Source organism: Pelobates fuscus, chromosome 3, assembly GCF_036172605.1.
Source record: "Pelobates fuscus isolate aPelFus1 chromosome 3, aPelFus1.pri, whole genome shotgun sequence".
Classification (NCBI taxonomy): Eukaryota; Metazoa; Chordata; class Amphibia; order Anura; family Pelobatidae; genus Pelobates; species Pelobates fuscus.
Window position 1 is genome coordinate 383,423,051 of NC_086319.1, and position 17,953 is coordinate 383,441,003.

The 17,953-nt window shown below is 38.3% G+C and overlaps 1 protein-coding gene across 4 annotated transcripts in view; it reads right to left on the reverse strand.

The window, feature by feature from the left end:
- Window positions 1-2,049: 2,049 nt before the first annotated feature.
- Window positions 2,050-17,953, reverse strand: part of KHSRP (KH-type splicing regulatory protein) — a 34,323-nt gene continuing 18,419 nt past the window's right edge. For 2 of the 4 annotated variants that reach the window (XM_063449624.1, XM_063449626.1), the window contains exons 2-20: window positions 15,532-15,625; window positions 14,488-14,526; window positions 14,212-14,248; window positions 13,650-13,702; window positions 13,492-13,563; window positions 12,621-12,678; window positions 12,281-12,461; window positions 12,040-12,138; window positions 11,461-11,610; window positions 11,276-11,378; window positions 10,807-10,907; window positions 10,547-10,688; window positions 9,946-10,106; window positions 9,699-9,808; window positions 9,335-9,435; window positions 8,100-8,300; window positions 7,827-7,898; window positions 4,264-4,442; window positions 2,050-2,852 (exon numbers count right to left, since the gene is read on the reverse strand). In XM_063449624.1, the coding sequence (XP_063305694.1) occupies window positions 2,844-2,852; window positions 4,264-4,442; window positions 7,827-7,898; window positions 8,100-8,300; window positions 9,335-9,435; window positions 9,699-9,808; window positions 9,946-10,106; window positions 10,547-10,688; window positions 10,807-10,907; window positions 11,276-11,378; window positions 11,461-11,610; window positions 12,040-12,138; window positions 12,281-12,461; window positions 12,621-12,678; window positions 13,492-13,563; window positions 13,650-13,702; window positions 14,212-14,248; window positions 14,488-14,526; window positions 15,532-15,625 (1,962 nt within the window). In that variant the 3' untranslated portion in view covers window positions 2,050-2,843. The remainder of the gene's footprint in view (window positions 2,853-4,263; window positions 4,443-7,826; window positions 7,899-8,099; window positions 8,301-9,334; window positions 9,436-9,698; window positions 9,809-9,945; window positions 10,107-10,546; window positions 10,689-10,806; window positions 10,908-11,275; window positions 11,379-11,460; window positions 11,611-12,039; window positions 12,139-12,280; window positions 12,462-12,620; window positions 12,679-13,491; window positions 13,564-13,649; window positions 13,703-14,211; window positions 14,249-14,487; window positions 14,527-15,531; window positions 15,626-17,953) is intronic. The other 2 variants (XM_063449627.1, XM_063449625.1) reach the window with 1 other exon arrangement.

Below are 17,953 nucleotides of genomic sequence, written 5' to 3' on the forward strand. Positions count from 1 at the left end.
TTTGGTGTATAGAGCATGCCCCTGTAGACTTATTGCACACTTATCTGCCATTTAGGAGTTAAATCACTTGTTTATGCAGCCCTAGGCACACCTCCCTATATGTAATGTGCACAGCCTTCCTAAATACTTCCTGTAAATTGAGATCTAATATTTACATTTCCTTTATTACACAGTCTAAGAACTTCTCTTGCACTGTTAATTTTGCTAGAACTTATGTATGAATAAATTTCCATTTACAGAGCAAGAGAGACTTCTAAAGTAAGTTAACATTGGATTGAAAATAAAACATTTCCCCCAGTCACCGCCAGGGTAGGTGTGGCCAAGGGCTGAATGGACAGAAACAAAAGCGATTTAACTCCTGGCAGAGAATTAAGCTGTGATACTTCAAGGGCATGATCTATACACAAAACCTGCCTTATTAAGCTAAAGTTGGTTTGGAGACTAGTACCCCCCCTTGAGTTTTTGGAGCATCCATTATTAAATGGTCATGGTGACCGTTAAAAATTAAATTTTATTGCGGTAGCCAAAACCGTATTTTTTTGTTTTGTCAAAAAATAAATAAATAAAAAGGTACAGATACCAACTTCCTCTGACAATGTGACATACAATAGACCAGAGAAACATACAAATGAGCTTAAAGGAACACCAAGAGAAAAAGAAAAATCCAAAAAACAAAACACCACCCCCCAATTTGCCAGCTGTATAAATGTGGACTTGATCCTTCCAATTTATTAATGTCAATTTAATTTAACCTGGTTGACATGGATTGGCTGAGAATGCTAGAGTGTCTAAGCCTACCGATCAGGGCCACACAATCAAGTAGGGTGAAATGGACAATGTTAACATTCTTAATTTGGCATAAGGGGGCTGGTTCCTCTATGAAAGGAAGACTGTTTAACATGAAACTTAAGAATTTTTAAATTAAAAACCAGAGACAGTGGCATGGGACTCTAGACAAGCAATCCAGGGAGATTTAGTTATGTTGCATAGAGCGGTGGTCCCCAACCCAGTCCTCATGGACCACCAAAAGCCCAAGTGGTCAGTATCTCCATTTAACTAAAAATGGAAATACATAAATCCTGGACTGTTGGTGCTCCATGAGGACTGGGTTGGGGACCAATGTCTTAGAGTATCAGTGTCAAATGAGCCAATTATGTCAAACAGATGAAGGGTGCAAGCCCAGAGGTTCCCAGTTACCAGAATGTATATCAAAACAGTATAACACTGGCAGAAGCCATGGGAGAAATGTTAAAAAAATATATATATTTATCCTGTAATAAACTGGACAGTTATGTTTATATTCAAGGTTTGGCCATGAACTAATGTTTAAGTATGCTTATGGTTAAGAAGCAAACAACTGAATCACGGAACATAAACAAACTTTAATTGGCAGAGGGGAAACATTACCTAATCACCCTCCTTGCTCTAGAGCAGCAATTTGTAGAAGAATACTTTCTGTGAACACCAGTATAGCAACAAAAATAGTACCCGCACTGACATGTAACACCCATTTTTGTTATTTTCCCGTGTGTAGAGAGAAGCTTTTTTTTTTTTAAACTAATGACCACTATAATGGAATTTGAGAATTGCTCAAAGTTCTACGGTTTGATCAACGTCAACTTAATATGAAACAGTATTTCTAGTTTCTGAAATTAATAAAATCAGGAAAGATTACTATGCATCTGTTCCTCTGAGAACTTAAAAACCCCTACAAATGTACATCCATATAGCATTTTACATTGTGTGTCACATTATGCTTCTCATGGTATGGGGCAGTTTGTTTTTCAAAACCAAATAAACCTGATTCAAGGTTCCTATACAACAGGGGTCCTCAAACTCCAGCGCCCCAGATGTTGCGGAACTACAACTCCCATGATTCTTTGAATTACATAGATAGCCAGAGAATCATGGGAGTTGTAGTTCAGCAACATCTGGGGGGCCGGAGTTTGAGGACCCCTGCTATACAACATAAGTGGGGTGTGACATTTCTGACCTTCTTTAGGTCTAACCATTTTCTTCAACCTTCGGTTAAACACACATTGCAAAGTGTTCATCACGAGAAACGTTTATTAACAAGCATCTCTCACGGGGAAGAAAAAAAAAATAAAACAAATCATTTTCTGAACAGACAGAACAGCAGCAAAGAGGAAGAAGAGATAACAGGGAAACAATGAGGAGAGAAAGTAGCCGGGAAGCCGGAAGAGTTTTGTCATTGTTTATTGTGAAGTTAAAAACAGGCAATAAAAAGTAAAAACTCAGCGTACAGTTTCCATGTCTCTGAACAGACAAAACACATCACGACCCCCCAGCCGCAGAGGGGCCCGGTGGACTTCATGGGCCACAGCTGCAGGGGGAGGGACCAGCAGACGTCACAAGCCCCAGCTGCAGGGGGAAGGGACCGGCAGGCAGCATGGGGGTGTCACCAGGGAATGTTTAACCAACTAAAAGCACAGGGACATATTCTCTCTTTACTTAAAAAACAAAACAAAAAAAATTAAAAAATAAATTTAATTACTCACAGGAGGTTCCAGTGAATAAAACCGTGTGTTTTTGTTGGAAGGATACAGCAGGGGAGAAGGAAGACTGGGAGTGAGGGACAAATTCAGATTAGTCCTAATTTCTACACCTGCGTTTTTTCACAGAACAGGCATGTAATTTAATTTGTATTTTTTTTGAAGAAGATGACAAATTGGAAGAAGGTGAGGGATATAGGAGGGAGGTCCTAAAAAAAATAAAATTAAAATAAAACGACTAGACGACTCTTCAAAACAGCTTTTCCTCCACTGAGAGGACAGCAGCAGCAGAGGCGCTCTTCAGACTGGCAACAGGTGATAGAGTGACATTCACTGGGCCTAGAAGAAAAATAAATAAAAATGAGCCAATTTGGACAAGTTGGTATTTACACACATCTCGCTTTACAACAAAACCTTAGTAGCCCCAATTATATGGGTACTCAAGCCACCATAACCACTACTGCTCGATTTACTGGCTATGGGACGAAGTTCAAGGTGATAGGCAGGTTAGGCTACAGTTACCCTCCATTTTCCTTTACTCAGTCAAATTTTTACTTTATCACCCACATTCTGTCATCTGTATCAAGTGACCAGATTTTGTAATTCAACATAAAAATCAAAATATAGACTGACATTCGCTCAGATTAAACTTCAGGGCTTAAATCTATATTGAATACTGGAAATATGCAATACTGTGCCAGCAAATTCAGCCCAACTAAGCATGTACAAATTGTTAACTTAGAATTGGAGTTGTGTTTGCAAATTTAGTCCCATAATTACAAAGAATAGGCATTAGCACTATTCTGACAAAAGGGTTACCCCATACAAGGGTCCAATAAACCTCAGTAATTAAATGCGTACTAAATTATTAATTTCATATGTTATTAAAAGGGATACTCTAAAAATGCTTCCAATTAAAACATGCATGCATTTAATTATGCTTATTGTTTTGAAAAAATTAAGGATATAACTAAAAATGGCTTGCAAAATCTGCAATCTGCAGCCTTCCTCTGCTTCAAGGCCAGGTCAGACTATCTGGCTGTCCAATCAGATTACCCAATAAGAAGTCTGTACAAAGCAGGCATTCTGGTCTAGTATCTGGCCTCTTGAGTTTAGTTACTCTGAGCTAAACAACCAGGATGTAGCAGGACTGGTTGTCTGAAGACACACTCTTTACATAAAGAATTTCATCAAGCTTCCTTTAAAACTATTTTATCAATTTGCTCGCTGTAGGTTCATCAGCAACAAGCATATATATATACACATGCTAATCTGCCAAAAAAATGATTAGACACTTTCTCTGCAGTCTAATGTAAACACTGACATTTCCTAGGGACAGTTATTCAGACAACCACTATAGTTGGTTCCTGCTGCAGTCACTGCAAAATTTGTAGAATCGACATTCAGTGCCTTCAAGCTCTCCATGAAGACCCCCTGAACACACCCCATAAAGATGCACTCAGCTAATGTAGCTCTATGAGAAACCAATGGACATGCCCACATTTCAGGATCCTATGATTATACAATGGAGTCAGTCTATATTTAACACGACATATGAAGTAATTTCATCCACTGGAAAGACTGCCTGGTGGCGAGTTCACGTTTTTGTTTTGGAGATTTCATAGAACATTCACCCATGAACAAAAGGACTGAAGGGATGCTCCTACACAGGGGCCAAGTGCGTTTTACAAACAGAGCTTAGTAGTTTCCTCCTATGTCCATTAAATCGTTTGGGTTGGAATTTTCTTACCTGTGGTCCCGGCTGTGCCGGAGGTGGCTGTGCAGGGGGAGCTCCAGGTGCTGTTCCATAGTATGCCGCTTGTTGTCTGTAGTACTCTGCCCACGCTGCGCTGTAATCTGGCTGTGCTGCGGGGGGAGCAGCCGTTGCTGCGGCTGCTGCTGCGGGGGCACCTGGAGTTGCTACTTGAGCTAAAAAAAAAAAAAAAAAATGAGGAGGGAAGAACTCAAAATTCTAAAAGGGATATTAATAATAGCGGGAGACAAAAACGTGGCCCCAGATGATAAAATAGATAGAACTAAAAAACAGTTCAACAACAATAACCAAAGGGAAAGGAAGAAAATTAAAAAAATGTCGAGTCTTTTGTCTGAATTTAGTTATGATATATGGAGGGTTCAACATCCTAGAGAAAGATTATTATTTTTTTTTTTTTTCTAAGGTTCATAAGGTCTATTCAAGAATGGATTTATTTATTACAGATGCCTATAATTTAGGAATGTTTGTAAATTCTAAGATATACCTCAATGGAGATTAGACAACGCCACATTGAAATCAGAGGAGAATCTTAAATTCTTGCAAATCAAAATAGACGAATTTATTGAAAATAATGATAATGGGGAGGTAAATATAGGTACTTTATGGTGTACATTTAAATGTTATATAAGAGGAATTCTAATTAAAATGGGGATTCGACAAGAGAGAAAGCTGGGAAAACCATTACAGGATTTATATATTTCTTTAGCACTCTTAGAAAAAGAGAACAAACAGAAGGTAACAGAATATAACATACAAAAAATAAATGATCTCCAAAAGGAAATAAAAAAAGATTAGAAATTAAAACATCAAATGCTATTTTGAAATCAAATCAATTATGGTATTACGGAGATAATAGAGTCGGGAAATCATTCTCAAATAAATTAAAATCTTAGAAAAACCTCTCTAATTAAGAAAATAGTTGTAGGAAATAAGGTATGTTTGTCCCCTGAATCAATTAGAAACGCTTTTGAAGAATACTATAAATCTTTATATAATTTGATTACTCCTAAAGTATCAACATCTGATAGATTTTTTTTGAAGAAAATTAAACTCCCAAAGGTGGATAGTACAGTATTATCAGAATTAAATGCTCCCATAACTAATGAAGAGATAGAGAGGAACATTAAGGAACTAAAAACAGGAAAAGCTCTAGGCCCAGATGGGTTTAGATCATTGTTTAAGAGATTTGGGGGCTCGGTTCTTTCAATACTAAAACTATTTAATGGAATTGGCAATCAGATGGAATTTCCTAGAGAAATGTTGCAAACTAATAATTCCAATTCTTAAACCAGGTAAAGACCCGAACTATGTTAGTAATTATCGCCCGATTTCTCTTATAAATATTGACATTAAGCTATATTCTAAGATCTTAGCGGAAAGAATGAAAAACATAATACCCAGCCTAATTCATCAAGATCAAACAGGTTTTGTGGCCAATAGGAGTGGAAGTGACAATATACGAAAAATATTGAATTTGATACAAAAAATAAACAGAGCTAATGATCCTGTAGTTTTCGCTGCTCTAGATGCCGAAAAGGCCTTCGATAGGGTTAGCTGGGAATTCATGTCGGAGGTCTTAACAACTTTTGGAATACAAGACACTTTTTATGATCGAATAATGAGTTTATATAAATTACCATCGGCAAAAGAATGTGGTGGGGGATTGAATTCTAAAGGATTTATGATAAACAATGGGACGAAACAAGGATGCCCATTGGCTCCAGTGCTTTATATTCTCACCATAGAACCATTGGCCGCATTGATCAGACAAACAAGAGATACAGGGAATTAATATTGCGGCCTCACAATATAAGATTTCTCTATATGCCGATGATTTAATATTGATAAATTTAGCTTATTTTCAAACTATAAAATCAATATGTCAAAAGTTCTGTATTATAACATCTTAGAATCGGATCTCAATATTTTAAAAGAGTAGTATAAATTTAAATGGTCACCTGAATTTATTGAATATTTGGGCGTTAGATTGGGATTTAATTGGAACAAAATTGAGAAACTCTTCTTCAGGACATAAAAAAAATACATTATCTATATGGAAACCTTGATATATTTCATGGATGGGGAGAATAAGCGTTATTAAAGATTACGTATTACCCAAACTTGAATATTTAATGAGATCAATCCCAATGAGGATACCAAAAAAAAAAAATATTGCTCGAGTTTCATGAATCCTTCCTGAAATTTGTCTGGGGATTTAAAAAGCCAAGAACATCATACCAGATATTAAGCCGTAGACAAAATGAAGGAGGAGGAGTATCTTTTCCTGATTTGATAATGAAACACGACGCAATTATGATTATGCTCTTAATTAATTTAAAGTTTAAAGATTCAGAACAAAGTTCTTTGGTAAATATAGAACGACTATTGAATAATTTAGATTCAATTGCTTTAATTTGGTTGGATAAAATAGCTTTTAAGAAATTAAAAGTACAAAATAATATCTTGATAGAACTAAATAATTATATGAATTACCTAAAAAAAAAAAGAGAGATAAAATTGAAAATAATATTTCAGTATCCGCTCCAACAGAGGTACTGAAGGGATATCTAATTGATATAATTTTGAGTAAATGGAAACAGGAAGGATATAAAGTCATGGGAGACTGTTATATAGATAAAAACAAAGTATTTTCAAGAAATATATGAATTAAATACCCCTTTAAAATCTAAGTTCTTGGCTTACCAAATAAGAAACACCCTGAAAACTAAGTGTATTGAAGATCTTTGACAAAATTGTATAGATTAAGGGGAAAGATAAGTTAATTTAAAAAATAAATAGAATATTATATGATTATACTCCTAGGAATAAATTAAATAAAATCAGTAGTTGGGAGCAAGAAATAAAAATAGTTTTCACTGAAGATTGGGCAAAGGCATTTATATTAACAAAAAAACAATACATAATATTATTTATGAGAATTACATTAAGATTCTACATCGGTGGTACATGGTACCAGTAAAACTCTTTAAATTTCAAACAGGTTCTAGTGATATTTGTTGGCGATGTAATCTGTTTACGGGCACACATTTACATATATGGTGGGACTGCCCAAAGCTTCAACTAATGAAAAATAAATTGGAATTGGTAATAGGTGGAATCTATGGAATGAACATCCGTTTAACCTCTTACACATTTCTATTTAATTTAGATTTACCAGACAGTAATATCTACTCCCATAGACTGACGATACAGATTATAATGGCATCAAAAGCCTGTTTTGCTAGACGATGGAAAACTAGTATAATCCCATCGTGGTCGGAGATACAAGCACAGATACATTTTCAAAAAACTATGGAAAAGCAGTGTATGTCAATACGGGAAAAAAGGGGGAATACTATAGAATATGGAACCCCTGGGAGACTGCTACGGACGTCTGAGAGGTGTCCTAGAAGGCAGATCCCCTCTCCCCCCCGATAGCGCACAAGAATGTATGAGAGGGAAGAACCATTTTTAAGACAAAATTCACCGCCAGACTGTATATATTCACTTAAAGATTGTTAGAAAGCTTCTGAACGCACCTTGTTTCTTGTAATATTCTTCCCAGGCCTTTGTATAATCTGGCTGCCCAGTGGGCTGTGGAGTCTGTTGACCTGTGAAACAAATTTAGAGCATTTCAGACATGCCACTATGATGTGCATTTGGTCTTGTCACTGATTTAATATTCAACCTGTAACCCACCCAACAACAGTGTTAAACAGGCAAACTCCATACTGGCTGGACTGTAAGCCTTAAGGCTAAAGAAATCATTTTACAGCTTAAACACATGGCTTTAAGAATCAAACTTAACTCACCCATCTTCTTATAGTATTCCTCCCATGCCTTCGTGTAGTCAGGCTGACTGGCAGGCGGGGGCTGCTGTGGTGGCTCTCCTTGTGGTGGAGGTACAGGGACGGCAGGGGGTTGCCCCGGGACAGGAGCTGGGGGCTGCTGGTAGTAATGTGAATAGTATGCAGCCCAGGCAGCACTGGGATCTGTAGGGGCTGGAGGCTTTGCTGGAAAGAGGGGGGGGGGGGGGGGGGAGAGAAGAAATAAATACATTTTTAAATTACTGCGATGCAGAAAACAAAAAGAAACAAAAAAAAAAAAACAATACAAAAACTAAATAATAACAAAATATTAAAGGATTTATTGTTATGTGGGATTTGTTTAAACCACATAGAAATTGAAATGTACACGTTAAACAGTACTGAAAGTGCACAGATTGGGCATAATAGGCCAGGCATCTTAAAAATCATTATTCCAGTTGTACATTGTGCAAGCCAAACTCCTGGAAAAGCTGTGGATCACATTGTACCATTAGAAAAGATCGAGTTTCACTTTTCCATTTAGCTGAGGCCAAATCCAACCCACAGGACCACGTACACATGGATGGTTGATTACACTGTGCGGAAACTCCTAACCTCTTAAGGACACATGACAAGTGTGACATGTCATGATTCCCTTCTATTCCAGAAGTTTGGTCCTTAAGGGGTTAAGGGGTTAAAAAGGTATTGACAGTAATGAAAATACACCATTGACTAAACCACTGACATCGTTAGTGTGAGTTAACCTTCTCCGCCCTTACTTGGTCCACTAAGTTCTTTCAGATGTAGATTTAGCAATGGCCATTACAATCCAGTTAAGTCATGGAACAGCCAGGGCACACTTAATTCTCCATTCTGACTCCATAAAGACATTCAATGAAAAGTAACAGAGCACCACTGACTGTCAGGGAACCAAGATAGAGGCACTTCCCATTCAAGGATAAAGAATTAGGGTGGATTTCTTCATACTTCACATTTATCAGGCGATTAAACAGAATATCAAATAACCAGAGAATAAAGATCCCCGGTACAACAGTTGGAACACTAGGCACCAAGCTATATCTGTCCACTTAACGGTTATTTTACATTTTTAAAGTGACTCCGCAATGTGTGAATTAAACATATGCATAACAGTGGATGGAAAAACAGCCATGCAAACTATAGGTCTACTAAAAAACATGCAGTCTCAGACACAAAGCAACGCATAGCTCAAATAAACTTACTGGGGTCATGAGGGGCTGGAGGTTGCCCCCACTGTGGATATGTGCTGCCCCAACCTTGAGGGGGGTACTGATGAGGAGGTGGAGGTGGAGGTGGGCCTGGGCTGGAAAATAAGGGGGGGAAAATAAGTGACAATTACAATGAAAGACGAATATAACATGTATAAGTTTGTGTGGTTTAATAGGCTCGATTGAAGGAAGCTTGTGATTCGATGCAATTATCAAAATTATGCAGCTGCTTTGCTTTCACTTGTGAACATATAAAAGAGTGTGATGCAGTTCCCAAAGTTACATTTTGAATATATTACAGGAAAATAGTTATTTTGTTTTACACGGTTTGGCATTATAGAATTTCTTTAGTACTTACTGTGGAGGTGCTCCCGGAGGTCCACTTTGGTAGGGTCCTGGATTGAAAGGACCCATTGGACCTGCAGGGCCAGGCCCAGAAGGTCCAGGACCAAGCGGACAAAGAGGACCCTGTAGAAGTACCAAAAAGATAAATCTCTTCTTAAACTCATTTTTCAATAAACAACTTTAGATTCTCAGGTTTTTTTTTTTTAAATACACTGAGAAACAAAAGTAGAAAAAAAAAAAAAAAAAAACATGGCACCCACCTCAATTTTCTCCTCTATGAGCTGCTTGGCATGGTCAATTTGCTGCGGGGAGCCCCTGATAATGAACATTTTGAAGTTTGGGTCACCATTGGGTGGTGGCTGCCTAGAGATCTCCACAAAAGCTCCAGTCTGTTGGTTTATTGCCTTCACATTTTCACCGCCTCGATAAAGAATATGAAAGATGTTAATACATTTCCAAATGGAAAAGTATGTTTATTACAGAAGTTTTTTTGAGAAATTGGACAATCCTCTGCACATTTTAAAGCTTTACATAAAATACTACTTATGCAGGAAATGGAGACACAAATCCTCTGTCACAATGCTCATCACATAATTAAGAATGATTGTATTCAGTTTAGAATGAACAGATTAATGTGGAAATGTAATTTCATCTTAAAAGAATACAGGTTTCCAAGACAAACTAATTTAATCCATTTCAAATATTAAAACTATGCTCAAGGGAGTCTAAAAACTGCCACTTTTCCTACTCTTCTACAACAGCAAGAAAGATACCAGAGAAGCATTAGTGGATGCCATAAAACAGCATGATTAAATGTTTCAAGTCTGACCAGCAGACAACACACAATAAGTAGACACTGACCTCTGCCAATCACAAGGCCACACTTGTGAGTGGGGATAGTGAAGGTCATTTCACCACCTGGTGGGCCCCATGGCCCTTGTCCTCTCCCCCTACCCCTGCCTCCCGGGGGCATGCCTGGGCCTTGTGGTCCTGGTGGTCCACTCTAAAGAGAGGGAAGAAAAAACCAAGTGTGAATGTCCAGTCTGTTATCCATGTATCCTTTGCAAGTTTCATCTAGAATCCAATTTTGCCCATGCACACAACTGCAAGTTGTTCCTTACTCTCAAACTCTGCAGAAGGTCACCGATTATTCTAGCTGCATGGTCACACCTATCTGGTGGGCCCATAATGTGAGCAATCTTGTCAGGACCTGTCCCATCATCTAGAAGAGGGGGGGAAAAAAAAATAAAGTTTGGAACACAGAGCTTTGACAGATTTTTGAAAATACTTTCGAGCCTGCTCCAACATCCTTGTATATGGAATATCTGCATGCACTAGCCTGCAACAATGGCTATGAGATTTGTACATCAAAGGAGTGGGTAAAATTAAATACCAGAACAGATTCCATCTACACAGTAATTTCAATTTTGATCACATAGGCAAGCTTAAAATAACTGGTCTGGAGTTTGTGCTTTTAAATGAAAAGGCTGAGCGGTTATTGGCATTATGCAATTGTGCATCACATCATTTTTACATTTTTAAAAGCCCCTCTCTCTCTGCAGGGTTAATGTCTTGTTCATGCAATCTTACCTTGTTTGAACTGAATCCTGACACCTGCATCATTCTGAATCTTTTTAATCATCTCCCCATTGCGTCCAATTACAACACCCACAGAGTGACGAGGAACAGGTACCTGCATCAAGACAACAGTGCAGATGTGAAGGTAGAACTGCTACAAGATTAATCATGCAATACTTTACAGGCATGATACTTACATCTATTCCTCCACCTCCGCCACCTAAACCACCACCGCCGCCTCCTCCTCCTCCTCCTCCTCCTCCTCCTCTTGAGCCATATTCATTCCTGTCGCCAAAATTGCCTTGGTCCCTTTCTCTTAGAAGATCCATCACCATCTCACAGGCTTGCTGTTGGAGAAAACATATACCCTCAGTTTGTGTGTCCATATCAGCAAATAGATTTATAAAACATGGCAGCAATGTATGCTCAGTCTCTGCCACCATTGCCAACCATAGCATTCCCTAGATAGTAAATAATTCCCCTCACAAACCCAAGTGTGATGTCCAATATGTATTTGTATGCTAGGTACTGCAAGATGTAAAATAAAAATTAAAAAGTTTGCCCAGTGTTCACATGCACTTCATTTATATTGAACAGTTATTCCCAATGCCACTCATTAGAGGACGCATTCTAATTTCACAGTTTATCCGCACACATCACATGTTTACCTATGTGGTATTATAAGAGTCTGTCTACCAGGCCATCTATGCGCGCATTAACCACGCAAGCCATATCAGATCCAGGTAAGAATATCATAAGTTATGCAATTGCAGTACCTGCACTTTGAAAGGTTCTCCCAAAATCCTCAGAGGCTTATCCACATTGCTTCCTTGGGACCCATCCTGTATCAGGATCATTTTTACACCAGCACGTTCCTGAGGGTAGGAGAGAAAAGTTAGCCAGGTGACAGAAAAACAACATTACATACTAGTCAATCTCACACCCTTCAATAGATCATCCAACCACTTATAAATTGCTAGTATCCACTCGAATAGGATTATTCTTTTAACTTCTCACCTGTAACTGTTTGATCGTTTCACCTCCCTTGCCAATAATGAGTCCTGCTTTGCCAGCAGGGATCATGATCTCCTGTAAAGAACCATTCTGCCCATTGGAGTTATCATGGAACTGGCCTGGAGGTCCACCTCGACCTCTTGTGACAATCTCATCAAGCATCATTTTTGCCTTCCTAGGATAACAGTAACACAAAGAATGACAAAGAATAAACATAAATGTGTATATGCCAGTCCTACAAAGACCCAATAAGGTGCAACATGTGACATTTAGGGTCAAAGAAACTGATTAGTGGGTAAACAAGATTGTCTGACAACCGGCACCATAACAATGTAATACTTACTGAACAGCATCTGGTGAACCGGTCAGAGACACCACACGCTCTGGCATCCCTCCGCTATCTGGAAGAAAGGAAATAAAGATAAATGACATGGTTACTGGCTCAAATCACCTCTGCATTAATATGCAAAGTACAGCAAACATCGTAGCTCACGTTTTTACAATACACTACAGCTCATGGAGATTTTTATTCCATACTTCATTGGGGAAAACACACAAAGAAACAGAACATTGAAAAGCGGTCATATCTGCCCATGTTAGTAGAGGCTAGCACACAAGATCTGTACAAGCTTATGTATAGTATAGATATTAAAGTGACAAACAAGATTCTATGATTAGTGAACCTTTGCTTATTTCACATTGGAGGTCTTGCAACATATCCCTATGACTGTCCTAGCATCACACACACAATTCTTGGATTTCAACTAGAAACAAGAACCATACCAACATATAGTAAAACTTAGAACCAAGGCCCAGGTCAAACAAGCGTCTAATAATTTACTCTTTTACAACTATATACGTTCACACGGCACCAAACAGTCAACAGAAGAGGAAAAGGCAGTCACTTTATGGAAGTTGCAATATACACCAAAATAACCCTAGAGACAAAAAAAACACAAAAAACAAAAAACACAACTACAAGGTATCAATGGCAGCATCCAATGAGTTCATTTATAGCACCACCTGATGAAGGTTAAAGTGGTGTTCACATTTCTCCCCCACCCCTTTTTTCTTTTACAGTTATGCAAATGTTCACTAAAATTACATTATAGTTTAATGTGGATTTCCAAATCTTATCAAAACAACTGCCATCTTACATCGGTCACTGTATAATGCAATTATAGCGGATATCAGGTAAACTGCTTTGAGCTCACCTGGAGAGATCTGTACTTTGCATCCAGAATCCTGCTGGATTTTGTTGATTTGCTCTCCTCCCCGACCAATGACTGAAAAAGGAGAACAGATTGGATTTAGATGCATCCATTGTGGATTATACAGGATGAGTACAGAAAGAATGAACAAGAGTACTCACTGAGTCCAACCATGCCATCTGGCACACGGTATTCCTCTGTCATTGTAGACGACCTGAAAGAAAAACATACAAAGGACTGTTTAGCACAAAAACATCTCACATGGAAGCACATTAAGTGACGCTCACATGATGCTCTGCCAGTCATATGGCCAAGCAATGTGCGAGCGGAAGAGCAACCGCAGCTGGGAACTACTTTTCAACCAACCATGCATATTTTACAGAAGAGCACCTGGCCAAAGTCATTACAACTGCATCTAGTCCCAGCAAAATGCTGCCCTGCAATGATCCACGGAAGACATGTTACCCTATTTATTACGTTTCTTTATTGAATATAGAGGACAGGACACAAAAGGCAGTCACAAATGTAGTACAACAGAAGTGTTTGGATCAAAACAGGGCTTTATTAGATCCATAAAAATTTTAAATAAATCCCAGTAATGAAAGTTGGCTCCTAATGGATAACTGGAGGGTCATCACATGGTCATTAACTAGGAGAGAATATTTTTTTGCTCATTCTCACTGATTGAAACCTGAATAAGAGTAGCATCCTATAAAGGCTTACCGAGGTGGGTGGACTGGAGTGAGCGGAGCAGCAATGGCTGAAAGAAACAAATTCTGGTTAGATAAGGAGGCCAAGCGTATGCAGCAGACAACATTCAATACAAAGCAGCAAGCAAGACACAAGAGCCACTCTGGCAAATGGTGAAACTGTACGAGATAAGACCAGGCATATAAAACCAATAAAATATTTTGGTATAATTCAAATTCTAACAAAACAGCATGACTTTAGTCTTCATCCAATTCCCTACATCCTCCCAAAATCACAGTCGATACTTACGCTCACTTTGGGTGGCTAATTTCTTGCATTCGGGCTGATCTGTAAACAAACAAAAAAAATTAAGGTGCTATAACGGGTAAAGTGACTGTTCTAACATGCAATACGCCTTTTAGTTTGGGTCACATGGGGGGACAAAAATGCTGCTGCTTTGAACAGTGAGCCATGGTTTATGTTCCAACATCAGTAAGGATGTGGAATTCTCCGCCTGAAGAGGTGGTTTTATCAGAGTCTGCACAGATAGTTAAAAGCAACTGGATGAATACTTGCAAAACATTCAGGGATATTTTTTAATACGCGAGGTAAACGCTTTTTGATCCAAGGAGAGATCTGACTGGAAAAGAAGCAATCTTCCTAGCTTCCAACTAGGGTTTTTGCCTTCTTTTAGACCAAATGCAAAAACAGATCTAAGAAAGGCTGAACGCATGTCTCTTCAGCATATGTAACCACATTAACTGATAAACCTGGGCAAGTATCATGCCCCTTATAGTCAAGTCTGCGCAAACACACATGCGCACTTGACATTTACAAAGTGTATTTGATAGATCACTGGTTGGTTGAATTGTAGTTTTTTCAGCAGTACTAAAAAGGCTAATTTTTATTGGGGAATGCATTAAAGTGCAGCAGTAACTAAAGACCTACAAAAAAAAAATTATGAAGTTACATACTTGTTATTTATCCAGACAAGCAGGAGGTTAAAGCTTATGGAAGTAGTATGGATGCTGAAACCCTTTTGCACTTAGTGCTGCAATGTAAAACATTGCAGCTTTAAGTCTGCCCTCTGTGGCTGTCTACCAGGCTCTATTAATTAGTTGCCATTGGAAACTGTGAAATGCGTCTCAGAAAGACTTTAGCACCTTTGACTTTTTGTTGGTATATTGTTTATTGATTTTAACAGATTTATGTAATAAATAAAATAAATAGTTCACCTCGTGTGAAGTGGGGGAGAGTCTCACACTAGTGTGGTGGCAGCTATTCAATATATATTTTGTTGTTAATTTGTATTTAAGCGCAATATTTTCCTTTGAATTTAGTTTCTATGCTTACCTCCATCTTCTAACTGCCTTTTCTGTCCACCAAAATTAAACTCAGGGGTGTTATTAACTCCACTAGCGGCATCACCACCAATTTTTGCTGCAATCTGCAAAGAAAAGAAGGAAAAAGATGTATTGATATGTGAAAGCCATTACCAAGTGCAATGTGAAGGCTTAGCATGACAACTAACAGTCTTAGCACAGAACATCCCCCCATACTCTTCTAAACCTCTCACAGCTTTTATTACTTTATCGCCCAGAGACATGTCTGCCTGATGGCCCGCACATTAAGACATTGTACTATTAGGTTAAACATCATCCGTTTAAACTTAATCTTGGCTGTACAAAATGATGACATTATCCAGGCCTGGGATATATGACAGTGATTCAATTTGATACCAGTAGAGGATTAAACAAAACATTCATGTGAAAAGCGCCTAGAAACAATAAGCCAAGATTAATTACAGGCAATGAGAAAGGTGAGAAAAAGAAAGCTTTGTGTTCACCATGTAAGTTGAATACCGTGTTTTTGGAAAGCACCATTCTTTCAAAAATGGTTTACAACGTAGACAGTGAATATTGTAAAAGTACACGTCGTTATTTAGGGTGTGACAGGCGTACCATACAGAATAAGATGCAGCCGTAGAAGCTTAAGAACCAATGACATCCTTTAAAAAGACACTCCAGGCAACGTCTTTGACACAAGGCTAAAATGATTTGATACGCTATGGCCTACATTAGTTTTTCCAGATTCAAATCTCTTTAGCTTTACACAAAATCAATGTATAAAAATATATATAAAATCTTGGCAGCTTTGAGTATACAGAGCGATCTTCATCGATGGAGAACTCAGCTGACACTCTCAGTCCAACCAATGAGCAGCAGGACTGGCATACAGTTCCTGCAGATCGCAAAAGCCGGATGCTATTCAGCTGCCATTGTGTGACCCTTGACACGACCAGGTAAGAGAAATCCACTGTGAAACAGTTTGCTCCATTAACGGAGAATGGTGCCAGGATACTACTTGTCTGACAACCATAAGCACTACAGCGAGATGTAGTAGGAAGGATGGTTTAAATAACCCTTTATCGCTGTGCCACAACTGCCTTTTATAAAATAATTAGCTTCTCCCGCCTCTGTTTCCTCCTTGCCCAGTAATGCTTGTTTCAATGGCATTCAAAAGAAAGACAAAAATTGTGCACGTGTTCCCAGGAGATTGAAAGAATGTTGGTTTGATTCTAGTATGAACAATGCAAAGAATGAATTGATATACACACGTGTGTGTGTGTCCGTCCATGACTGCACATATGCACTAACAAAGTACAGGTAGGAGGAGCGCGCTAGACACACACACACACACACACACACCTCCTACCTGTGCTTTGTTAGTGCATATGTGCAGTCATGGAAGTAAGACAATATCCCTCCCAGCATAAAAAGGGCAGGTTGCATGTGTGAATGATATACACAATTTTAATGATATACACAATAGATGACGGAGTGTGAACATTTGCCATTCCAGCTCTTGTAGAATAATTTTTCCATAATGCACCACCTGCACAAGAGCCAATGCTGGGAAATAAACACTAAAAAGCCACACACAGCATGCGCCATGCTACCAAGTCACTGATTACACGTTCACAACTGCAATCTGAACGCTACACCAGAGAAATCAGGCAAGAAAACAGAATGAACAGACTATACACTGCAAAAGAAAATCTCAGTGTTCCAGTATTTCCTGTAAGATCTGTTTGTTACTTTACAGTAAACCACTATTTTTGTTCACAATATCAAGCACAAAGCATTGAGTTGTAAATGTGTACTGCCTGTAGGTTTAAGCACCGAAAGCCATACCAAGCTGGGAATAAATGTCTGACTTTTACAGTTAATTAATTTTCCATTGAACCAAGGATGTGAACATTTGGTTTAAGTTCTGCTGTGAAACCAGTACAGCCAATTGAAATCTATGAAGAATTTGTAACAGTGTTTAAAGAGGAAGTTAACTTTATTTCACTTTCATTAATAGGTACACAGTAATAAGCGGCTGCAAACCAAACCATGTGCTTTCATTTTAAAACCACGCCGATTTTTTAGAGAGACAGTAACAACTGATGGCTTCTCTTCCACTGTTCTGGCAAACCTGTCACTCACAACTGCATTTACAGAGTTTATTAGCCAGTAAATCTACAGATTCCTTTATTATTTGTATACATAGTGCAGTAGGATGCACACACATTTTGCATTGTGATAGTGTACAGAAATACTATGTAGTTTATTAAAATAAATCCTCAACTAAGCATAGTTAAATATTTGCAACGAATAGGGCCAACACAGTATATTATTCTGTTAAAAAATATATAACCATGTGCATGTGGCAAGTAAGCATAGCAAATACAGAAAAACTGCTATATTTACATTGATAGTTAATCCAGCCT